The sequence below is a fragment of the Mustela nivalis genome (genome assembly GCF_964662115.1).
Source record: "Mustela nivalis genome assembly, contig: HAP1_SCAFFOLD_592, whole genome shotgun sequence".
NCBI classification, from domain to species: domain Eukaryota; kingdom Metazoa; phylum Chordata; class Mammalia; order Carnivora; family Mustelidae; genus Mustela; species Mustela nivalis.
Window position 1 is genome coordinate 206064 of NW_028136070.1, and position 26142 is coordinate 232205.

General features: G+C 42.5%; 1 protein-coding gene across 1 annotated transcript; it reads right to left on the bottom strand.

Moving 5' to 3' along the window:
- Positions 1–1787: 1787 nt before the first annotated feature.
- On the bottom strand, positions 1788–24057 carry LOC309857271 (conserved oligomeric Golgi complex subunit 2-like). Its single transcript, XM_082750032.1, has 3 exons — positions 23859–24057; positions 3498–3659; positions 1788–2328 (listed from the first exon to the last, which is right to left on the bottom strand). The coding sequence occupies exons 1-3, from the start codon at positions 23928–23930 to the stop codon at positions 2143–2145; spliced, it is 420 nt and encodes a 139-aa protein (XP_082606158.1). The 5' UTR covers positions 23931–24057; the 3' UTR covers positions 1788–2142.
- Positions 24058–26142: the final 2085 nt, after the last annotated feature.

Sequence of the window (26142 nt, forward strand, 5' to 3'; positions counted from 1 at the left end):
TCTACTGCCCGAATTCCTTCACTGACTGATGACCTGAAACTCTTTAAAAGAATAATAAAGAAAATGTATTACAGACATTGTTTTGTCACATTATCAATTTCCTACATCTCATTCAATTCCACAGAAATTAATACCTGTGCACCAGTACTATGCAGATATTGACAAGAAAAAAAAAAAAAAACATGATATACCAGACACAGTTACTGTTGAGGGGACTCATGACCTGGGGGCATAATGACACGAAGGCAGGGTCGCATGGCCAGAAGAAGAATGACATATACAGTGAAAGTTATGGGGATGAGGGGGCTTAGAATGGAGAACAGATAATATGAAGCAAAGTACAGGAGAGTCTGGAAATGCGACGGGGCTCGAATCGGACTCTGAAAGCCATGTGTACACAGCTGCCGAGGTGGGGAGGGGATGGGGAGCAGATGTAAGTGCACACACACTCAGGGGCAGGGTCAGACAGGCACACAGCCATGTGCACTGCAGGCTTCCTTCTGGAGAGAAGCAGAAATAGGAATGGAGGGCCAACTTCACTGAGATGAAGTCTTTAGATTCTGCATATTTTGGAGAACGAAAGAATGTCAAAGCACTGATGCAGGATGATGAAATGTGGGTATGGAAATACCAGGAATCAAGAATGAAGAACAGAAGACCAGAAAAAGGCAGAGCACAGAGGTAGAGAAACATGTCCAGAAGCTAATGAATAAAGAGATAATTAGGAATTAGGGCCAAAACAAAGGTTAACAGAAACAACTAGAATCAAGTAGGCATATCACAAAAATTCCACAGGAAGGTGAATTAATTCACTCCATCAACATTATGAAACACCTCCTGGACGTCAGTATTGTGGCAGCCTACAGGGATGCAATGAAGACAGATATAGTCGTATCCCTCAGTGGTCTGAGAATCTCACAGAACAGCTTCAGAGTTGGGACCAGAAAGGCAGGTCAGGCCTGTGGCTGAGCAGGACCAAAGTGGCCATAAAAACAGGCCATGGAAAAGGGAGGGGATACGGTGATGGCAGGGGGTGAGGCGGGACGGGAGCCTGTGTGAGTAGAGCAAATCTGCCTCCAGGAAGGGGGTTCGAGAGAAGAGTGGGAGGCCAAAGGAAGGCTAGGCTTGGGAAACAACACCACTATGAGGCCCCGGGAGGAAGAGGCACACCAAGGAGGCAGTGGGAGAGCCCCACAGCGGCTGGTGTGGAATCCAACAGCGGACCATGAAAATCCCTTCCATTCCAAGGAAAAGTATCTTTAACAAGATTTTGTAAAATTCAAATGAGACATAAACCATGGAAAGTATTGGCTACCTCAAGGCACAACTCAAGATTTTTACCTGTTTCACGAACTCTTTCCTGCCTGCCCCTCCCTTAGGCTTCTCAGCACTGATATTTCCATTACTCCGCATTTTTCTTGGTTCTAACCATGTACTGTGTCTTCACTTAAATTATGTTCTCCTTATATTCTCTCTAGGATGCAGGCACTGTCTTAGGGGAGGGACGCAAGAGGCCACTCAAGCTAGAGGAGACACACAAGGAAGGATGGTGTCGTTTATGACAAGTTTACGACAGGGCATCAGAATGGACAGAGGCCGTAAGTCAGGGCACCAGACACAGACGGGGGGGGGGCGGGAGGGGAGACAGGGCAGCACAGTTTTCTGTAAGAAGTGATGCCACAACTGCCCCTCCACTGTTCACCCAGGTGGAGTTCCTATTCCCAATGGCTTAGAGGTGGGGAGTCCCATTCCCACAACAGAGATTTTTCTGAGAGAACATGCAAATGTAACATTTATTAAGTATTACATTTTATTTATATTATCCTTCAGTTCCATTAGGGATTACACAGTTTTTGTAGATCAGCCCAGGAACCTAACCACACGTAGATTACGTGGGGTGGGGGGGGATATTTACAAGATTACAAACTGTTAAAATACAAGTCATTCGTAAGTTAGAAACCACTTACATATGACCAAAGTGGCATTAATAAGTTGAATTTGGAAATATGCTTCCTCTCCCCTGACATTTTAAGGTTGTCTACTCTGAGAATATGTCTTCTTCAAATCGAACATGTTTTTTTAGGTTTTTAGCATATGCAAAAACAAAATCATTTACAACTCTTCTGAAGGTGAATATTATAATCATGAACCGTTAAAATACAACCACCAGTACCACCAAACTAACAGATGAAAAGAATTCTTAGAGAAAAGCCGACGAGGACAACAGGCGTCACAGCAGACTGTTTTCATTAATTGGGGACTTACCAGAACTTCTCGTAACTGTCCCAAAGGCACAGAAAGTTGATTGAGGGCTTTGTCCATGCCAACCTAAAGGCAAAACCAGGTTGGCACAAACACATCACGATAAGGAGTAATAGTGACGTATCTATTTAACGATCAAAGCAGTACCAGATTTAACTTGTTTTTTTTGGCACAACCGTATTTTGCTACATAACTAGCTAAACAACAGAAGTGTTATTTGGCCATTAATGTTGTTCATAGAATATGAAAAAAATCTGTTGAAATACATGAAACTATAAAAATAAGGGAAGTCAGGAGAAACGAAAGTTTCCTTAAGAACAATTTGCCTTTAGATGACATTTTAAATGAATGTGAAAAATTTTCACAGAAGGTGAACAGTTCTCTGTCTGTAATTGATGATACTCAGCCAGCTGATGTGAAAGTCTGATGGGCTACGTCTCTCTTAAACATTATTATAAGCCTTGAGAAAAATAGAAATTAAACAGAAGTAAAATTTTCTAGGTTTTTAATCCTATTGGGATATTTATCTTAGTGGTATATTTCCCAAAAGCAAATGTGCATCATTAATTTTAATGCTTCTTGAAATTCCCACGGAGCTGCAACTTTCTGTGCTTCTCTGGACAAACAGATTTAAAACAAAATGAAGCATCAACAAGGAGACTTTTCTGCCAAGGAACAAAATTCAACATTTCTAAACGGCTTTTACAAACAATTGATAAGCTCACTGCAAATCATTCTTATATTTTTATAAAACCAAACTTTTTAAATATCAATATTGGCCAATGTTCCCTCAACCTAGCTCTGGCTAACAGATATACCTGGGAGTAAATTAAACATTGTAAGAGTGGTGGACATTTGCTCCTACAAATTAGTCTAAATCAAGGAAGACTTCAGGGTAATCACTTAGCAACTAATAAAACAACCCCTTGGGTATTATTATCCTTTACTTTTCACTGTTGACTAATGAATTTGAAACATAATCAAACTAGAGCAACCTTAAATGAATAAAAACTAAAACAAAAAAATGTATTCCAAAAAGTTTAGTTCTTTTATTAATGAAATTGGTAATTTCTTCAAGTTTCTGGTGGGGTTGGTGGGGTAATCAACTGAAAGGTTTCTAAAAACTCTGCCCTTTTAATAAATATGAAGGAGAGAGAAAGTGTGTGTGTGTGTGTGTGTGTGTGTGTGTGTGTGTGTGTGTGTGTTTGTGTAGGACTTGTGAATTTCAGGTATACCAAGTTTGTGGAAAGGTTGACAAAATCTGCATAATCCTTGTTGATGAGCTCGACCATGGCTATTTTAAGAAGTTTATAGTAGAGTTCCAGATCTCCTCTTAGTTCCTCCAGCTGGACACGCTTCCTACAGTCAGACACAAAGTGATCGACGTTGAAATCTTCCTGAAAATCAAACCAGAAAGAAAAAATGATTGCACTGATACCACATTTTACATAGAAAAATAAGATCAGAGAAAGAATAAGAGGCCGTATTACTGCAGGGGAACACACACAGGACATCAGGGGGTCTGCTCACTTCCTAAGATTATGGGAAAGGGGGCCCCTCACCAAGACCATTCTCTCCTGTTGCCTAACCCTAAAGGCATTTTATTTCTTTTAATTATACATTTCAGAGGCTCTTCTCAAAATAGAAACAGCTTTTTCTTCTTAATTTTAACACAGCGATTCACATCCTTCCAGACTTTGTTTTGGTCTCTTTACTTTTTTTTTTTTTTTAAGATTTTATTTATTTGAGAGAGAGAGACAGAGAGAACAAGTGGGAGGAGGGGCAGAGGGAGAAGCCAGCTCTCTGCTGAGCTGGGAGCCTGATGCCAGGGTTCATTCCAAGACCCTGAAATCAAGATCTCAACCGAAGGCAGACGCTTAACTGACTGAGCCACCCAGGTGCCATAGTCTTTCTCTTTAAAATATAAATTACTTTTGGGGTGCCTGGCTGGTTCAGTGGTTATGGGTTCAAGCCCACATTGGGCTTTCTGCTCAGCAGGGAGCCTGCTTCCCTGTCTCTCTCTCTGCCTGCCTCTCTGCCTACTTGTGATCTCTGTCTAATAAATAAATAATTTTTAAAAAAATAAAATATCAATTACTTTTTAAAGAAACTGACATATAATGGACACATGTTAGTTTCAGGCGTACAACATAAAAATTCCATTTTTTTTTTAATTTTTAATTTTTTATAAACATATATTTTTATCCCCAGGGGTACAGGTCTGTGAATCACCAGGTTTACACACTTCACAGCACTCACCAAAGCACATACCCTCCCCAATGTCCATAATCCCACCCTCTTCTCCCAAACCCCCTCCCCCCAGCAACCCTCAGTTTGTTTTGTGAGATTAAGAGTCACTTATGGTTTGTCTCCCTCCCAATCCCATCTTGTTTCATTTATTCTTCTCCTACCCACTTAAGCCTCCATGTTGCATCACCACTTCCTCATATCAGGGAAAAAATTCCATATTTTTATCTGTTGTGAAATGATCACCCTAAGACTAGTTAACATCCATCACCAAACATACACATTTTTTTCTTGTGCTAAGAACTATTAAGCTTTAGCAACTTTAAATATATAATAATATACGGCACCTGGGTAGCTCAGTGAGTTAAGGCCTCTGCCTTTGGCTCAGGTCATGATTCCAGGGACCTTGGATCGAGCCCCACATCAGGTTCTCTCCTCAGCAGGGAGCCTGTTTCTTCCTCTCTCTCTGCCTGCCTCTCTTCCTACTTGTGATCTCTGTCAAATAAATAAATAAAATCTTAAAAAAATATATATATATATAGATACATATATATATATATATTATACTATGCAGCCATCAAAAGAAATGAAATCTTGCCATGTGCAATGACGTGGATGGAACTAGAAGGTATGCTGAGTGAAATAATCAGAGAAAGACAATTATCATACAATCTCCCTGATATGAGGAATTTGAGAGGCAAAGTGGGGGGTGTGGGGGTAGGGAAGGAAAAATGAAACAAGATTGGATTCGGAGGGGGGCACCTGGGTGGCTCAGTGGGTTAAAGCCTCTGCCTTCGGCTCAGGTCATGATCACAGGGTCCTGGAATCGAGGCCACATCGGGCTCTCTGCTCAACGGGGATCCTACTTCCTCCTCTCTCTCTGCCTGCCTCTCTGCCTACTTGTGATTTCTGTCTGTCCAATAAATAAATTAAATCTTAAAAAAAAATATTGGATTGGGAGGGAGACAAACCATAAGAGACTCTTAATCTCACAAAACAAACTGAGGGTTGCTGGAGGGAGGGGTGTATGGAGAGGGTCGTGGGGTTGTGGACATTGGAGAAGGTATGTACTACGGTGAGTGCTGGGAAGTGTGTAAGCCTGACAATTCACAGACCTGTAACCCTGGGGCTAATAATACATATTTCTAATAAAAAATAATAAAATTAATATACAATAATACACAGTATTATTTACTACAGTCACTATGATGTACATTACATCCCCAAGGCTTATCTTATTAACTGGAAGTTTATACCACTGGACCCCTTCATCTATTTCCTCCACAACCTCGCCTCTGGCAACCACCAATCTGTTCTCTATGACTTCATTTTGATTTGTTTCTTAGATTCCACATGTGAGGGAGATCATACAGTATTTCTCTTTCTCTGTCTGACTTATTTCACTCAGCACAATATCCTCAAGGTCCATCCATGTTGTTGCAAATGGCAAGACTTCCTTCTTTTTATGGTTAATATTCCATCGTATACACACACATTGTCTTTATCCATTCACCCCATTGGTGGACACTTTAGTTATTTCCAAGTCTTGGTTGTTGTAAATACTGTGATACTCACTACCGTGAGTGTGAATCTTGCTGGCTGCTTGAGCCAGGTGATCTAGAGTTATACCTGGGTAGCAACTGCAAACCTCGGGGCATCATACGAGCATTCAAGCTCCTTTCCAGGAGATACCAGAAAGCAGAAGCGAGGTAGAGGGACAGCGCAAAGATGGTACCCATCAGCTCCATCTTTGGAGAATACCTTACTAGGCTCCCAGATCCACGTTAAATTAGATGCCTGCTCCTCAGGGCTTTAAGATAAGCAAATGAGCCTCTTTCACAGAAATCTGATCCCATTTCAGTCTGCTGCTTCTGTGCTGAGTTCCAGGGTGGGTCAGTCTACTCGCGGGACTGCTTTAAGAACTGTTTCTCAGTTTGCTATAGCCTTGTGGGTCTCATGGGTGCAAGCTCTGATGGCTTTCAAAGCTGGATGTTTTGGGGTCTTGTCTCTTAGATGTACGTCTTGGAAGTTGGGGTGCCAGAAGTGGGGCTCAAACCCTTTGCTCCTCAGGGAGAAGCCTGGGGTTTTGAGTACCCTCCCAATCCCAGGTCGCTGTACCAGGGGTGGGGTTTATGGCAAGACGGATTCTTACTTCAACATAGGTTTTTTTCCTTACTCACCTAATGTGTAGGAGTCACTCAGCTAGTTGTAGGGTTTTTTCCACAGGAAATTTTTCCATATGGAGCTATAGATTCAGTGTGTATTTCATAGAAGAGATGAGATCAAGATCCTCCCATGCCACCATCTTGAATGGAAACCCCAGACCTTATCTATGTATGTGTGTACACACACATATGTGTGTACACACACACACACACACAAATATTCATGCTCTTCTAAACTATTTCCCATCTAGGGGCACCTGGGTGGCTCAGTGGGTTAAGCCTCTGCCTTCGGCTCAGGTCATATCTCAGGGTCCTGAGATCAAGCCTCACATCAGGCTCTCTGCTCAGCCGGAGCCTACTTTCCCCCCTCTCTCTGCCTGTCTCTCTGCCTCCTTGTGACCTCTCTCTCTCTCTGTCAAATAAATAAATAAAATCTTAAAAAAAGAATAAAAAAATAAAAAATAAAAACCCATTCTATTAAAAAAATTTCCCATCTAAAAATATAACTTGAATGTCTTTACATAAAACACATACATTTCTATTAATATTTTATGTGCATGCTGAGTGTCCCATTGAACAGATGTTCCAAATCTTTCATAACCTATTTCCAAGTATTGGTCTCACAGGATTAGCTATCCTGTGTTTCCCCTCTACAATACTGTGATATCCCGGTAGGCTTATATGCTTAGAGGCAATAAATTACTATCTAATTCCCCTGTGACTCTGCTACTCCATGACCTGTTTAGTCAGCAAGAATCAAATGTGATGGGGCGCCTGGGTGGCTCAGTGGATTAAGCCGCTGCCTTTGGCTCAGGTCATGATCTCAGGGTCCTGGGATCGGGTCCCGCATCGAGCTCTCTGCTCGGCAGGGAGCTTGCTTCCCTCTCTCTCTCTCTCTCTGGCTGCCTGTCTACTTGTGATTTCTCTCTGTCAAATAAATAAATCTTAAAAAAAAAAAAAGAATCAAATGTGATGATTCCCAAACTAGTTAAGGACACCTACACTTACTTTTCATTAAACACTATGTAAACCAACAAAATATGACTGCAAAAAAAATCACTGTTCTTTTGAAAACTAACACAGCTACTTTGGAAAGATTTGATACAAAGAAATCAATAAGAAAATTTTTGCTAAGTTAGGTATGGGTGAGATGACCAAGTACCAGGCAGGGAGGGAGTGACCACAGGATTCTCACTCAATTCAGTTAAAGAAACTGAAACTGAATGCAAAAAAAGACAACATAGAAAACTTTTTTTAAAGATTCTTTTTATTTATTTGAGACACAGACAGACAGTATGAGCAGGGAAAGGGGCAATGGGAGGAGATTCCCTGCTGAACAGGGGGCCCAATGTGGGACTCCATCCCAGGACCCCGAGGTCATGACCTGAACCGAAGGTAGATGCCTAACCTATTGAGCGACCCAAGTGCTGTGATAACTCAGAAATCTAATCTGCAGGCCAGTTTCCAGAGAAAAGACCTGGCACTGTTTCAATGGAGAATAAATGTACATATATTTTTTCCAAATAAAATGCTAAAAACTGTATGTACCATTCCCTAAGAGTACTTGTTTAAACTGACTTTTTTAGTTAATCAACCAAAGACTGACCCTGCTAGTGTCAGAGAGAAGGACTTCATACCAAACCGTAATTTCACAGTCATCTACAGAAAGCCACCTGCTCCTTACACTGGTGACCAAATTAGCCTGGACCTTTCTCTCCTGAGACAATTTCAGACCTTACATCATAGTTATGTAGTACATCATGGGAGGGGGTCTTGGTTCATAATCCTGGCCATCCTACGCATCAACTGTATACCTTTAGGTCGATCACTTTCCCTGCCTCAGTTACACATTGTTGAAGTTCTTGAACTTCATGATGGCATTCTAAATTGTATAACTGGGGTGCCTATGTGGTTAAGCATCTTCCTTTGGCTCAGGTCATGATCCCAGTCTCTTGGGTTTGAGTTCCACATCAGGCGCTCTGCTGAGCAAGGAGCCTGCTTCTCCCTCTGTCCCTTCCTCCTGCTCCTGCACTCTCTCACTCTCAAATAAAATCTTAAATAAATAAATAAATAAATAAATCATATAACTTAGCCTCAGTGAACAAATGCTATTAGGTAATATTAGTACTCAACTTACCATTTATGCATTTGTTCTCAGATAAACAAAAGTTGCATAACACATGACTAAATAACTCGGAACATCTGTGAATACTGGGTTAGGCAGCGTTTGCTGTGAAAAGCAAACCCAAACTCACAGTGCCATAATAGAGACCCATTTCACTTAACCAAGAATGGTTTTACTACTTTAGGAATGGTTTTACTTTATAGTGTAGATTCCCCAAGTATTCAAAAAGAAAGTATTTACAACCCATACATTTATGGTCAACTGATTTTTCACAAGGATGCCAAGACCATTTAATGGGGGGGGGGGGACAGTCTTTTCGAGTGCCTACTACTGGGACAAGTGAATATCTACATGCAAAAGAATGAACTTGGAACAGCAACGTCACACATACACAAAAATATAACTCAAAATGGATCAAAGATTTAAATGTAAGAGTCAAAACTGTAACACTCAGAGAAAACAGGTGAAAATCTGTATGACTTTGGATCGGGAAAAGCTTTCTTAGACATGATACACAAAGCAATAAGAAATATTAGATAAGCTGAACTTGATCAAAATAAAAACTTTCGTGTGTCAAAGGACACTACGGAGAACGTGAAAAGACAACCCACAGAATGGGAGAGAGTATCTGCAAATCATTTGTCTGACAAGGATCTAATAACCAGAATATGCAAATATACTCTTAGAACTCAACAACAAAAAAACAAATAACCTAATTTAAAAACAAGCCAAAGACTTTTGAATAGACATTTCTCCAAAGATGATACACAGATGGTCAAGAGCACATGTCGGGATGTTCGACATCCTTAGTCATTGGGGAAATGCGAATCAAAAGCACATGCAGATGCCACGTCACACCCACTAGGACAACTATGGTAAAATAAGAAAAAGAAAAAGAAAAAAAAAGAAGAAGAAAAGTGCTGGCAAGAAGGCGGAGAAGCTGGAACCCTCCTGTATTGTCGGTGAGAATGTAAAACAGTGTGGCTAAGGCAGCAAACAGCTCGGTAGCTCCTCAAGAAGTTACACACGTACAATTACCCAGCAGTTCTACGTCTAGGGGTATGACATCGACAGAACTGACAACAGATGTTCCTGCCACAACCTGTACATGAATGTGCACAGCAGCGCTGCTCGTAACAGCCAAAAGAGTATATACCCAACGTCCATCAACTGATGAATGGATACATAAAATGTGGAAGAGCCTCTTACACAACCATAAAAAGGAATAAACTGTTACATGCTACAACACGAGTGAAGTCTGAAAACATTCTACTCTCAGGTTAAAGGAAGCCAGACACAAAAGGTCACGTGTTATACAATTCCACTGATATGAGATGTTCCAGAAAAGGCAAATCCATAAAAACAGAAAGTAGATTCATGATTGCCAGGGAATAAGGGGAGGGGAGAATTGGAAGTAAGTGGTTTATTTTTCGGGTGATGGAAGCATTCTGGAATTAGACAGAAGTGACGTATGTACCATATACACAGTAAATATACTAAAAACCAGAGAAGAGTACACTTTAAAATGGCAACTATTATGCTTTGTGAATTATATTTTGATGAAAAATGAAACAACTTAAATATCAACAAGCTAAATGCTAGGATACATTAAAAAAAAATCCAAAGTAACACTAATCACAGGAACAATGGCGTAGCTACATGAATTTCAGACAAAGCAGATTTCAGAGAAGGAAAATTATCAGGCATAAAGAGCAGCATTACATAATGATAAAGAAATCGACTGACCAAGAAGACACAATTATCCTTAAGGTATGTGTGCCTGATCAACACAGGTAAGACACAACCTAACAGAACTGCAGGGAGAAATAAACAATTCCATTATCACAGCTGGTGACTTCAACACTTCTTCATCATTAATGGGCCAATCCAGCAGCAGGGCAACAAGGATTTGACAGATGTGGACATTCAGTCCAGACATGGCACACTTAACACCACCATCAATTACCGTACAACAGATGTACACAGACTATTTCGCCCAGAAATAGTGCAACACACATTCTTCTTAAGCTCATATGGAACACTCATCAAGACAGAATAATTCTGGGCCACAAAACACAACAAATTTTTAAAAATAAAAATTATACCAAATATGTTCTCAGACCGCAATGGAATTAAAAATCAGTAACAGAAGATAGTTGAAGAAGTCCAAAATACATGGAGATTAAATGACACACTTCTAAACGACAGGAGACCAGTCTCAACAAAATACAATGTAGCAAAATGTGTGGAATGCTGCTTAAAGGGAAAATACAGTACTGAATGCAAATATTAGAAAAAAAAAGATTAAAGTCAATAATCTAAGCTTCCATTTTAGGCAACAACAACAAAATCAAATCTAAAGTAAGGAGGGGCTCCTGGGTGGTTCAGTTGGTTAATCATCTGCCTTTGGCTCAGGACATGGTCCTAGGGTCCTGGGACAGAGCCCTGCATCAGAGTTTCCTGCTCAGGGAGGCTGCTTCTCCATCTCCCATTCCTCCTGCCTGTATTCCCTCTCTCACTGACTCTCTCTGTGTCGAATAAAATCATTAAAAAAAAAACCCTAAAGGAAGTAGAAAAAAAATAAAAATTAGAGCAGAAATCAATGTAATTAAAACCAGGAATTTTTTTTTAAATCAATAAACCCCAAGTCTGTTTCTTTGAAAACATCAATAAAACAGATAGACCCTTAGCCAGTCAAACAAAGAAAAAAAGGTAGAAGACATAAATTACTAATATCAGATGAAAGAAGGGAGGGCTACTGCTAACAATCCCAATCACTGTAAATTCAACCAAACATTTATGGAATACTACACAATTCTCTAAAATCTCTTCCAGAAAGTAAAACTAGAAGGAGTACTTCCTAAATCATTCTAGGAGATCATTATTACCCTGACACCAAAACCAATACTACAAGAAAAGAAACTATAAACTAGTATCTCTCATGAACACAGACATAAAAATCTTCAACAAAAATTAGCAAATAAAAGCAAACACTATATTAAAAAATTATACACCAGGGTCATGTAGGATTTATTCCAGGTATGCAACATTAGAAAATGTTCAACATTAGAAAATCAATGTGATCCATCATATCAACAGAAAGAAAATCACATGATCATATCAATGAAGGGAGGAAAAAAAACATTTAACAAAATCCACACCTCTTCATTATTAACCCTCAGGAAACTAAGAATAGGAGGACTTCCTCAACTTGATAAAGAATGTTTCCAAAAATCCACAGCTAACATGATATTAATACTGAGAAAATAGAAGAGAGGGAATCAAGGCAAGGATGTCCCTCCTACTACTACTATTCAATACTATACTGGAAGGCCAAACTAATGAAACAAGGTAAGAAAAGGAAACAAAAGGTATACAACCTGGGAAAGAATAAAACTTTGTTCACAGATGACATGACTGTCTACAGAAAATACAAAGACTTCACACCCCACACCCTCCTGAAACTAGTCAAGTGATTATAGCAAGTCTACACAATACACAGTTAAAATACAGAAGTCAATTGCTTTCCAATGATGTATCAGACAAAGGGCCAGTATTCAAAATTTATAAAGAATTTATCAAACTCAACATCCAAAAAACAAAAAAATCCAGTCAAGAAATGGACAGAAGACATGAACAGACCAAAGAAGACATCCAAATGGCCAACAGACACATGAAAAAGGGCTCCACATCACTCAGCATCAGGGAAATACAAATCAAAACCACAATGAGACACCACCTTACATCAGTCAAAATGGCTAAAATTAACAAGTCAGGAAACAACAGATGTTGGCGAAGATGTGGAGAAAGGGGAATCCTCCTACACTGTTGGTGAGAATGCAACTCTGGAAAACAGTATGGAGGCTCCTCAAAAAGTTAAAAATGTAACAACCCAACGACTTAGCAATTGCCCTATTAGATGTTTATCCAAAGTACACAAAGTGATTTGAAGGGGCAAAAGCACCCAGATGTTTATAGTCAAACTATTGAAAGAGCCCAGATGTCCATCAACAGATGAATGGATAAAGAAGATGTGGTATACACACACACACACACACACACACACACATTACTCAGCCATCAAAAAGAACAAAATCTTGCCATTTGCAAGGACATGGATGGAACTAGAGGAAGACAAATACCATATAGTTTCAGTCACATGTGGAACTTAAGAAACAACAGATGAATATAGGAGAAGGGAAGGAAAAATAGAAACAGACAGGGAGGCAAATCACAAGAGACTTAACTACAGGAAACAAACTGAGGGTTACTGGAGAGGGAAAAGTTGGGGTAACTGCGTGAGGGGTATTAAGGAGGGCACTTGTTGGGATGAGCTCTGGGTGTTGTATGCAACCAATGAATCACAAAATTCTAACCATGAAACTAAAAGTACACTGTATGTTAACGAGATTGAATTTTAATTAAAAAATTTAAAAAGTCAATTGCTTTCGTATATACCAGCAATGTACAAGTGGAATTTGAAGTTAAAAACACAAGACCATTTACATTAGCATACCAAAAAAATTAATACTTAGGTGCAAATCTAACAAAATATGCACAAGATCTATATGAGAAAAAGTATAAAATTCTGATGAAAGATAACAAGCAAGGTAAGATGTGAAGTGGAAAGAAAGTCCACAATCTTGGGTAAGAACACTCAATACTGTTAAGAGGTCAGTTCTTCCCAAACTGATCGACAGACTCAATGCAATCCCAATCAAAATGCCAGGAAGTTATTCTGTGGATACCAACATGTTGACTCTAAAATTTGGATGGAAAACTGGAAAACCAAGAGTCCCAGAGTAGTCAACAAAATATTAAATAGTGGGGAAAAAAAGGAAATTGAGGATTGCCACCACCCAATCTCAAGACTTACTATTAAAGCTATAGTGATTAAGACAGAAGGTGCCTGGCAAAAGAGACAGGTGCTTGGAACAGAGTGGAGAGCCCAGAACAACATCCACACACACAGGCAAAGGCAACTCAATGGCAAGGACAGTCTTCAACAAATGGAACCGAACAATGGGACATTGATAAGAAAAAACAAACAAATGAAAAGAATAAAAACAAACTTTTCACACCTTTCACAAAACCTAAACGTAAAATGCAAAACTTCTTAAAGATGACATAAGAAAAAATGTAGGGATCCTTGGATTTGGCAATGACTTTTCAGATATAAAACCAAAAGCATGATCTACGAAAGAAAAAAATTGATGAGAGGGACTTTGTTAAAATTAAACTTCTCTGTAAAAGACACTGTTAAGAGAATGAAAAGACGGGACAACTGGGTGGCTCAGTTGGTTAAGCAGCTGCCTTTGGCTCAGGTCATGATCCCAGCGTCCTGGGATCGAGTCCCACATTGGGATCCTTGCTCCGCAGGGATCCTGCGTCACCCTCTGACTCTGCCTTCCACTCTGTCTGCCTGTGCTCACTCTCGCTCGCTCTTTCTCTGACAAATAAATAAATAAAATCTTTAAAAAAAAAAAAGAGAGAGAGATGAAAAGACCAGTCACAGAGTAGAGAAAATATCTGCAAAAATAAGAAATATAATATAAAGATGTCTTAGTAGCAACAAGAAATCAAACCTAATTTAAAAATGTGAAAAGAGCGGTGGCTGGGAACCCCAGTCAGTTAAGCATCTGCCTTTAGCTCAGGTCCTGGGACTGAAATCCACACTGGGCTCCCGGCTCAGCGAGGAGCCTGCTTTTTTCCCTCTCCTGCTGCCTGCTGCTACCTCTCCGTATGCTTGTGCTGTTAATAAATAAATAGAATCTTTAAAAACGAAAAAAAAAAAAAAGGATCTGAAAAGATGCTCAACTTTGTATGTCATTAAGAAATTGCAAATTTAAACAAGGTACTATTACATATCACGTAGAATATAAAAAATCCAAAGCACTAGTAATACCAAATGCTAGCAAGGATGTGGGACAACCAAACTCTCATTCACTGTTTGGTCAGAATGCAAAATGGGAGGTACTGTGTGAGACAGCTTGGCAGTTTCTCACAGAACTAAACACATTCTCACTATAAGATCAGTAATTGTGCTCCTTTGTATTTACCCAAAAGAGCTTAAAACTAGTGTCCACACAAAAACCTGCACACGGATATTTACAGCAGCTTTATTCTCTGAAGTGCCAAAACGTGGAAGCAATCCAATCTCCTTCAGTAGGTGAACAGGTACACTGTGCCACACCCACACAACGGATTATTCGACAATTAAAAGATGAATTATTAAGCCACAAGACTTCGAAGAACCTTAAATGCATATTGCTAAGTGAAGGACCAGTCTCAAAGGCTAAATACTATATGATTCCAACTCTATGGCATTCTGGAAAAGGTAAAAATTAACCAACATTTTTATTTTTATTTATTGTTTAGGTCATCTCTATACCCAATGTGGTGGCTAGAACTCACAACCCTGAGATCAAGAGTCAGATGCCCTAGCAACTAAGCCAGCCAGGTGCCTCTAAAAAGGTAAAACTCTAGACAGTAAAAAGATCCCAGGCTGAGGGGTGAGCAAGGAGGGTGCAGAGAGAGGAGAAGAAACAAATAGATGAGGTACAGGGTTTTTCAAGGCAATGAAACTAGGCTGTAAGATACCAACAGTAGGTAAATAACATTATACATTTGTCAAGACCCACAGAACTATAGAAAGAGGAGTGAACCCTAATGTAAACCATGGATTTTAATTAATACTGTATCAATGCTGGTTCATCAGTTGTAACACATGCACCACAAAAATGTAATACATTAATAATAGGAGATAGTGAAGTTAGAAGAAAAATATCTTCTCTTTGTACTCAGGGGCATTTCCTATCTGAACCCAGTTAAAGTACAAATCCCCCAAAAGGCCAGAAGTTGGGAGATCACAAGAGGTGTTGGAACACAGGAAAATAAATGAGCAAACCAGACAAGCTGCAGGTAATTAAGAACCATTAACCATGAGAGAAGCAGTGACATCACTCAAAATTAAAACCAAGTAGAGTTTAAAAGTTTAGCTACTTTACTAACTAGCTGCAATCAGGGATGGCAAACAAAGACTAATTCAAAGTAACCTGGGAATTAATCATTTAAAACTTACCAATAATCTGAAATTAGTAGCTTTAATGCTATGAAAATTACATGGAATTTGGAAAGATTGAAGTTCTCTAAGCTGCCAAGAAGTAAAACACTCCTTCCCAGATACATGGACTTATAAAATCACTATATACTATCTCCACGAGAAGCAGAATCCCCCAGAACCATCACTCTGTAATGATGAGAAGTACTAAGAGGGCATATGAAATTTATGAAACATGTCCCATTTCATCGAGACAAAAAACCAAAATAGTTAAGCACTAATCTGCACACTACATAGGGGTTGAAAGACATAGAAAGTTTGTGTGAGCTCACGTATGTGTGTGTTTCCAACCATTCTTGAAAACAATGGACAACAGAGATGAATAAATGTCCCTGTATATCCCATAAATATTCCTCAAATATTTATCATGCAACTCCAGCTCTGCTCTAAGACCTGCGGACACAGTCAGGAAAAGAAAAGACAAGGTCTCTGCTTTTAAGGAGCAGATATTCTAATGCAGAAATAAGAAAATAAATATGTAAACAAACATTATATTAATGAACAGTGATCAAATAGTGATTAATGAATAGTGATCACAGCTAAAAAGAAAACAGGACACAGTAAAGGTTGAGTGACAAATGGGATGTATTTTAACTTGGATGAACCAGGAAATATAGAACAATGAGTTGAGATCCAAATGACACAAAAGAGCTAGCCACCGGAAGTGTGGGAAGAGTGTTCCCGCCCAAGGTATCAGCATGTATACAAAAATGTCCTTGGAGCTCTTCCCTCCAGCCCCTGCTCTCAAATCTCTGACCCAGCTAGGTGGGGACATAATCTAGGACTTGTGTCTCCCAAAACTCATTCTAAATCTTTGTTCGGTGACTAAATTATTCAAGCTTGAGAAATTAAAAACATATGCTAACAAGATCTTCCCACCATCTACAGAGAGATCATCTTAAAAGCATCATGAAATAGTAACACTAAAATTCTAAAAAACTTCTGTTCTAACATTTTAATCAATTTTATATCAAACTCCTTTCTTGAATTTATATACCCATTTGACATATTTATGAAGAGACAAAAAAAAAAAAAAACAACAAACCCTACATTCCGTAAATGTATTTATCCATCTAACAAATATTTGAGTACCTAATTACACTCTGTTCCAGCTGATTTCTTCTCTTTATCTCTTTTTTCCCCTCAATTTAACACCAATCATAATCTATGTAGGCTTTTAGTTCGCTTTTCAAAATTAATTTCTTGAGCTATTTAAAGGAATTATCCAGTGCTAGAGTTCTCAACACTGGTCACACATTAGAATCACTTAAGGAACTTTTTTTTTTAAGATTTTATTTATTTATTTGACACAGAGAGAGAGATCACAAGTAGGCAGAGAGGGAGGGAATCATGCTCCATGCTGAGCAGAGTGTCCCATGCAGGGCTCGACACCAGGACCCTGAGACCATGACCTGAGCTGAAGGCAGAAGCTTAAACCTCTGAGCCACTAAGGCACCCCCTCACCTGAGGAACTTAAAAACAAAAATCCCAAAGGGCACCTGGCTTGTTCAGTCACTGGAGCGTGCAGGTCTTGATCTCAGGGTTGTGAGTTCAAGTCCCATGTTGGGTATAGAGATTACTTAAAAAAAAAAAAAAAGAAAGAAAGAGCCCAAGCCCCAGTTTGTGATTAATTTGTTTAAATGTTTCAAGAAATTTGATGCTAAATGTTGTAAGACTAGTTAAATAACAAAAAGATATATTTACATAATACTTCTTGCTCTCAAATTTTGAACAAAGAACTTACTAATAATCAATAACTTAGTAGGCCAACATTTTATTTAAATAAGTTTTATGGTACTACAAAGAGTGAATTAGAAAATCAAAAGCAAGGAGAAATGGGCATGATGTGAACATGGGGAAGCAAGAGAAAGCAAGAAACTATGTGACCAGGAAGCGAATGCTTAGCTCTGAGATCCTTCTCTGAGAGAAGGACAGATTAAAACCTAAAAAGAAAGAAAAGAAGGATCCCATGCACTCAAGGAAAGAGAAGTCCCCCAACATCCCTCCTGCTTTTTCCAATATAAACACACAGCTGGGCCGACTTACCACATCCTGGTTGGTACCGACTTTATCAACTTTTCTATTTAAGCCAAACTTGACCGGTCAATGATGGATGGGCTGTGTGCCAAGTTTACCAGTTGTACAACTGACTGTGTAATGGCTGAAACTGAGAAACCGGGGTGAAAGTATCAAGAGGCTCTAAGGATTGCGAAAGAGCCAAGATTCAAATGATTACCACGTACACACAAGACAAACTATGCAGATGACTGCTCAGTATGGAAGTACTTCAGAGTGTTACACTGTGGCATCAGCTGACCCAGACCCAGAAGATTGCTGGAGTTCCCATCATGGACATCTCTAACCATATAGACGACACTGAGCAAATGCCAGATGATGATGGAGCCCCTCACTCCTATGTCTTAATAGAGTTCCTCAGCTCTCCTTTACCAACTTTTCCTGTTGCCAGTTCATACAAGCAATTCTCCTTACCCAGTTCCTCTGTTCTGAGCTATGGCTAAAGACACTCACTTTTTTATGTTTTGAAACTGATTATCTTGTACCATTTTACTTTTTGTTGCATCTTTTTATAAATCAGATGACCGCTCACAAGACAAAAAAAAAAAAAAAAGGAATGGAAAGGAAAGATCAAAAGGGAGGACAACAACAACAAAAAAACAGTTCTTTTTTGCCGGGAACCCTTCTTACAAGTGCCAATCAGATAAACTTTATCTGATGTTACATCGTCACAACTCCTCTATCATCAGGGAAAGTAGTTCACATAAGAAAATTTCTCTATAAAATGAGTTCCAGGCTTACATTCCATATTTGGCTAATTAGAATTTCATTACGATGTCTGTCTCACACTGATGCGGAAGAGAATGGAATCTTGTCATCAAGACGTGACATCGAACTAAGAACCCACAGGGTAAGCACTCAGATCCTGTGATATGAAGTCGGCTGCTGGGGATGGGCGACCCTGGGCAACAGTGGCTGACCTGTGGGCCTGCGGCTATCTGCCGTCTGTCACTCTTCCCTCTTCCTCCTCTGTCAGCTGCTATCTCCAGCTGCTGTCAACAAAGTCCACCTCAAACAGCCATCACTTCCCTCTGGTCCCATTTACCATAGCTAAGCTCCAGGCCAGGCATCCAGATCACCAGCCCTGTGGGAATGAAAGACCCCTCCCCCAAGAAAAAGCCCCCTCCCCTAGAAGATAGATAGGATAACTAACCGCTTGTTTGCTTTTCTGTGAACCGCTGGCTTTTAGGCGTAGATTAGGTTATTAATTGCGTGATTAATCGCTCTCTTGCCCTTCTGTAACTGCTTGGCTTATAGAAATAATGGAGACGCCATGATGGCATTCCTCCCTTCCCCCTTCTTGTTCCCCTCTCCCGCCTCTCCCTTCGCGCGCGCAGGCCCTCATAACCAATCAGCTTGTTCCCCCTTCGCGCCGCTCTCTTCGCGCGCGCGGGTCCCCAAAGCCAATCAGCAAACTCCACATATGCCTTTTTCAAAAGTTCAAACTGTCCACCAATCAGTTGCGCCCCACCCAAAACTTGTTTGTACCTTCCTATAAAAGACCCCGCTTCACTCCGGTCGGGGTGCTCGGTTAGCTGAGGCTGCCGAACACCCGCCGGTACCTGCGCGACAATAAACCTCTTGCTGATTGCATCCAGTGGCAGTGTTGGATTCTTGGGTAAGGGGATCCGCGGGTCTTTCAGGAACTTCTTCTAAGGTAAGAGGTGGCCCTATTGGTGAAATGCAGGTGCCAAGGCATGCGGACATTGTGCCATCTTCTGCGCTATTCTTAATGTTCTGATTGTCCCACTTCCCTCAGTTCCCACCTGTGGCCTCTGGAAAGGAACATATTACAGTAGGATTTCCAAGGACTGATGCGTGGGGGTCAGGAGATCTGGCCTGTGATTGGCCCCAACTAGCTGTGTGGCTTTAAAGGAAGTCATCACACCTCAGGCCTCAGTTTCCTTATCTGCAAGCCAGGATGGACTAGAGTCTTTTCAGAGGAGCCGGCAAAGATCACATAGATAAGCACCACCTCATTATACTAACAAGCAAACAGAAGGCCGGAGGCGAGTGATTTGCCCCAAGTCAGACATAAGCAGGCAGAGAGCAGAGCCGAGGATGGGACCCACATCTGCAGGTCACAGCTAATCAGCCAGCACAGTACAAACAGATCTGAGCAGCTGCTCATTCTTCCCCTTTTCCATTTTGTCCATCAGAATGCATGCTCCCTGCAAACAAGGACACACAGGACCTGCTTCCTGCCTCAAAATTCCCAGTTCACCCAATTAGAACAGGGAGGAGACTCAAGGACTTACCCCCCCACCCCCACACACGGTTCTTTTACCTATGGAACATGAGGGTACATACATTCACTGTCCAGAGGGCTCCTGCCTTCACTTCTCATGGAAAAGGTCATCATGTGCCTACCCGGGGTGCCAACGAAGCCACAGGTTCCAGAGAGGAACTGACACAGAGAAGTTTAAAGGAGGCAGATGGCTCATTGCAGAAACAAACTGTCTACCAAGGAAAACTACCCCATGGGGGACTGATTCTCTTTGAAATACGTTCGAGTGCGTGGGAAAATGGTTTTTCAAGAGCTGGTGGACTGACCAGTCACCTGGTACATACAAGATCACATCCGCATTCTGACAAGAGTGGCTCGCCTGCAGTGTAGACCAGGGGCCAGAAAGACAAGGAAGGCACATGGAGACTGGGTGAGAAGCTTCTACGGTGTGATGGCAAGGGCGCACTGCAAAGGTACGAGAAGAGATGGAAAGAAGTATATGGACTCAAGAGGTTTAGTAAGCGAAATCCACAGGACTTGGTGTAACAGACTAGATTTTGGAAAGGTGACAGAGTAGGAGTTGACTTCTGGTTTCCCGACTCCAGGCTAAACGGATGAAGTGTTTACCGAGAGAGGCAATAGAATAAGAAAGGTGGTTTTCCGTGGAGGAGGTGCTCATGAATTCCGTCTTGAGCCTGATGAGTCTGAGGGGCCACAGACACATCCGAGAAGAAAGGTCAGCAAGTCCGATACACAGAACTGGTGCTCAGGAAGCGTGTGGACCAGAGACAGGAATCTGCCTTACCTGCTGATAGGTGGTCATGAAGCTGCACAAAAGGTCATCTAGGAAAAGAAAGGAACACGGGGCTGAGCCCATAATCAGCATTCAGTGGCTACCAGGAGCATGACTCTGCACAGGAGACACATCAGAGAGGTAGAAGAAAGACAGAAAGCAATGCAGAGCATTTGGTCTACTGCGATGTCGAGTAAGGAGACAGAGAAAGGTCAGGTGCGCTGACTTAGAAACAGTTTTGGTAAGAACTCTTTAGTGGAACGACAGGGCCTGAAGGGTGGAAGGTGGGAAAGTCAAGTCAACCCCTGAGCACTGGCTGTGATGCGCGACAGTGACAGGGCAATACCTAGAGGTGGGGCAGTCAAGTGGGAGAGGATCAAACAGTAGCGCGTGATGGGAAGGAGTGCAGGGGAGAGGATCCTTGCAGGCTCCTGGAAGGGCGGGAGGGCATGGACTCCGAGCCAGAGTGGAGACTGAACCCGAGGAGGAAGGAGAGCCCCTCCCCGTACCAGGCGAGGAGGAGAAGGGGACAAATACAAGAATGGGATCATGGTCAGCAGGATGGAAGAGGTCCCGTGGGATGGCTGCTAATTTTTCTGTACGACTGGAGATGAAAGAGGAAGGCTACTTGTGATGTCAATAGCACACCCATGTAAATGGTCTAATTTATCTGTTATGCCACTTTCTCCCCCTACTACCAATACCTTATGTCCTGCTCATCTATTAGTTGGCTGTCAACCCAAAGGATTTTCGGATTTCTAAGCCGACAAAGTATGATGTTGCCAGTGCCTCTGCCCCAGGTGACCCTTCCCCATCTGCCATTCCTGCACTTTGATCACCTACCTCTTTTGCATACCTTTCCCCTTCTATTTCTTATTAGATCTCATAAACATGACTTTTTAAGTAGTCTCCTGCCACCAGTCAGCTCGAACTCAACAGATATGACCATGCAACTTCCTGCTGTAAACCTGACTGCAGCTCTACCATGAAGACTGCATCAACGTGGACCCCTCAATGTATGCAGTGTCCAAGGTGCAACCCGCAGCCCCACCCCATCTCCCTTTCTACCATCCCAGTCTCATTCCAAAATGTGCCAAACAAGACACCTATGTAGAAATACAACCCCGACAGCAAGCTCTCCGCTCATTTCTGCCTCGGAACTGTAACTTAACAAAACATCTCTCTGATGGAAACAGAAATTGCAAATAACCTTTATCTCCAGCTCCCACATAGAAGATCAATACTACTTTACACAGAACAGCTGTTCCATGTATTTTCCTTCTATGTATGAAGGGGTCATGTTCATTAACACTACAAATTGTACATTATATTCAGAAATTTCAGAGCTTTGAAAGAATATGGAATTGCTGGCATTCTAGCCACTTTCCCAGTTTGCTCTCTTCCTACCTCTAAGTCCTACTTTAGAACTGCTATTTTGAGATTTCTATTTTCCGAAGCTGCTTTGACCAAAGGCATTCTGTCAGCTCAGAGTGAGAAAGATGGCAGGGCTAGGAAGTGTTAGAAAATGCTAGTGTTAGGCCCAAAGAAAGCCTGACGAAGTCCAAAGACAGACAAGCTAAAGAGACTTCCGTGCTTTGAGATTCTTTAAGTCTATGTGTGTGCCTTTTCTTCTTCCAATGACCTCTCTCCTCATCACGTGTCCTTCATTAACAAAAGGTTTCTGGATCAGAGAATTCACTCTGTGCTCTCCTTCAGACACTCCATTCACTTTACACCTTTTATTACAGTGGCTTAACATCACCATACAAGAACAAGAGTACAATATACCTTCGTCTAGACATCCCTACATATTAAAAATGATATGGCCACACCGCAGAGGATCCAGACATAAGGACTTTTAAAGCCAGAGTTTGGGAGATGTGATCTGAATGCAAGTATCAAAAAGGAACTAGCTGGTTAACCCAAAAAAGAAAAAAACATATTATGACTTGAAGCCATAAAAAAGTAAGAAATTCAAACTCTTCAGAATTTTAGGTACCTACAGAGCCAAAACTTTTTAACACTGAAACCAGCTACTAAATCCCAATCCTTAGAAATTAAACATATACGTTTTGATAGTTTAAGTACAGACCCAGAGGGATACAGAAAACAGATAAAGCTCCTCCTGGCTCTGATTCAAACCTTGGGACATTTTCAAGGCTATGTCTGATGAACCTTTCCTGTCAGTAAAGTCTTTTCAGTTTAAATTTCTATTCTGTAAGTTTATGTCCTACAGTTATCTGCTGCCAGCTTCAGGCTGACTTCACCAAGAGAAGTAGGGAAACATTAGTAAAGGAGCTTGGTATGCTTTGTAGTACTGGACCAGAACCAGTAAGGACAGTACAGTCTTTCAGATTTCTCATTCTGAGCTTAAGACGAAAGTCAGGCATAAACGTTAGCTTAAGTGCCTTTTTGACCCGATTCCTGGTAAGTACGTGTGTTCAGAGATGTGTTCAACGCACAGACGCTGAGCTTCTAGGCACAAGGCACTGGGAGGCTTCTGTCAGGCTGGGGGAGCGGCGGTCTGACTGTGCCGCACGGTACCAGAGGCGGGTCCTACGGGTCCGGGGCTTTTATGTTTAGCTCAAAACCACTTGCCCTGAACTTTCAGGCCTTTTCATTCAATGTGCACGATTTCACAGGAGTGCTTTCTCCAGGTTGCACCTAGCCCACCCGAGGCCAAGAGACTCACTGCGAAGTGCAGTGAGGTCCCTGCCGAGGACCCGTCCGGGGCGGGGAAGGCCCAGGAAGCCCACAGGAGAAGCCCGAGGAGAGGCCCCGGAGGGCCAAGGAGGGCAGGCCACCCACGTCCCAGCTCCGGGGAGCAGAGCCCAGGCGCGCACCTTCATGAACACGTCCTTGTCGAAGCAGAGCCTGTCCAGCCCCTTGGGCAGGTTCATCCTACTTCTCTCCATCCCGCCGGCCGCCGCCTCTCAGCACCGACACTCGAGCGAGGAGGAAAGGTAGGAGGCTGCGCTCCTACCGACGCTACCGGTGAAGCCACGGCGTTTCCACCGAACAGAAGGCACTGCTTCCTCCAACATGGCAGCGTCTGCGCCCCGGCCAATGAAAGAGGACTCCGCAGGCCCGCCTCCGCCTGCCTCCGCCAAGAGAGGGGTGCGGACCGCTAACGCCGAGCCAGCAGGTGATGCGGCCCCCATGCGGCGGAGGGCGAACTACAACCTCGAGTAAGTTTCTGCGGAGCAGCCCCTCCGCTGGTGATGCGGCGTGAGCGGGAGAGGGGAGGGCGGGTAGGGTCAGGGGCGCTCCCTCCCCACCTCGCCGTTTCCCTCGGAAAATCGGCCTGCGAGCCTCTTCCAGGACCTTCTCCCGAGATTGTCCCGCGGGAAGCATAGCTGTGGCGGGATGCTGGCCCTTTACTTCTGCGGCCGGTTGTCCAGAGTGGGGGGCGCGTCCCGGTGTCAGGCCTCCGGTCCCCTTGCGCCGCCGCTGCAGCCGCCTGGGCGCAGAGTCCTCTGTGGGAACCCGGCTTCCGCCCTTAGCCCCCGCACCCACCCGCGAGCGTGGCTTCTCCCCCGCCGAGCTTGGCTCCAGTGATCAGTAGGGAGGAAGGTGGTCATCTGGCAGCCTCGGGTCGTCTGGGCAGCTCCCAGCTCCACTTCGGCTCAGCTGCTGGGAGGCCACAAGTTTGGGTTCTCAGAGCTCTTAAAGAATCACCTCGCTACTGGCCGACAAAACACAGCCGACAAGTAGATGTGGGAGCATGTTTGTGTCCAGTCCGCTCTAGAATGGGCGGAATCGTGTGTTTGGCTAGCGTTGGTTCAATCGCCACACCTGCCCCCCCTCCTCCTGCCGTCCACCCCACATTTATTTTGAGATTTTTCTTTCCTCTTCCCTTGCTCTTCTCCCACTGTCCTCCCCTTTAGTGGGAATGTCATGGTCAAATGATGATTCATTTCTCTTTTTTTTCTCCGTGAGACTCTGACAGCTCAAACCACAGATCTCACGCGTGCCCTTCAGGCTGCAGCTTTGCTGTAATAGCCCAGGCCTGGGCTGCCCCTCCCAATGCTGTGATCTCCCAGAGATAGCACAAGCAGTCCTTAGAAAGGGATGGGACACAGCAAGACAATGGCTTACAGTGAGTCTTGCATTCGAGTCACTCCAAACGGGAAACTGGTCACTTTTTTTAAAACGTGAGTACAGGGACGCCTGGGTTGCTCAGTTGGTTAAGCAGCTGCCTTTGGCTCAGGTCATGATCCCAGCGTCCTCGGTTGGAGTCCCACAAGGGCTCCTTGCTCGGCAGGGAGCCTGCTTCTCCCTCTGCCTCTGCCTGCCATTCTATCTGCCTGTGCTCGCTCTCCCCCTCCTCTGATAAATAAATAAAAAAAAATCTTTAAAACCTGAGTACAGAATCTGAAACAATGCATTCCCTAGCAGTGGGCCTGGCAAGGCCTTGTTGAGGAAAACGTTCCCAGTCAATATCCAGAGACTATGACAGGTAGAATGAGAGCTGGAATCTTATTTGGAGAATCAGAATAAATTGCCAGGGGAACAACTATGAAATTGCATTCTATGCCCTGTTGTGGTCATTTGGATATAGGGAATGAAAGCCTCATTATTTGGTCTTTGTTTGTTTACTCTTATTATGAAAATTCTCAAGCATACACCAAAATGTGTAGAGCAGAAGGATCCCGCCCCTTCCGAGTACTTATCACTCTGCTTCCCCAACTGTTTCATAGGCCCTCCTCCTTCTACTGCCCCCGAAGTGCCTGTATTTTTGTTTTTGGGGAGGGGGGAGGTCTGGAATATATTTTAAAGTAAATCCCAAACATCACATCATTCCCTGCTCCCCAAATACCTTGGTTTACACATCAAAGAAGGAGGAGGAAGAGGTGGAGGAGGGGAAGACTGAGAAGGAGGAGGGATGAAGAAGAGAGATTTCCGCACAGGCCCACTATGCCAGAATCAATAGGTGTAATAAGCTATTCTGATTGGCTCTGAGAGGCATGACTTTTAGCCCAGGGCCACAGTACTAATAAGCGACAAGGGCAAATTCAGGCAGCGCAAACAGCAAGGCCCACACTCATCACCAAGGCACCGAGACGGGGGGCAAGGGTGCCAGACCGATGGAATAAAGTTGTCTGGGAACCCCACCTGCCCTAGAAG

Excerpts from the sequence above, each read along its gene's own strand:
- LOC309857271 (XM_082750032.1), bottom strand. The coding sequence starts at position 23,930 with ATGGAGAGAAGTAGGATGAACCTGCCCAAGGGGCTGGACAGGCTCTGC. Across the intron at positions 3,660-23,858 it reads ACAAGGACGTGTTCATGAAG|GAAGATTTCAACGTCGATCA; the intron begins GTGCGCGCCTGG and ends TTTGATTTTCAG. Across the intron at positions 2,329-3,497 it reads TCAACCTTTCCACAAACTTG|GTTGGCATGGACAAAGCCCT; the intron begins GTATACCTGAAA and ends TTTTGCCTTTAG.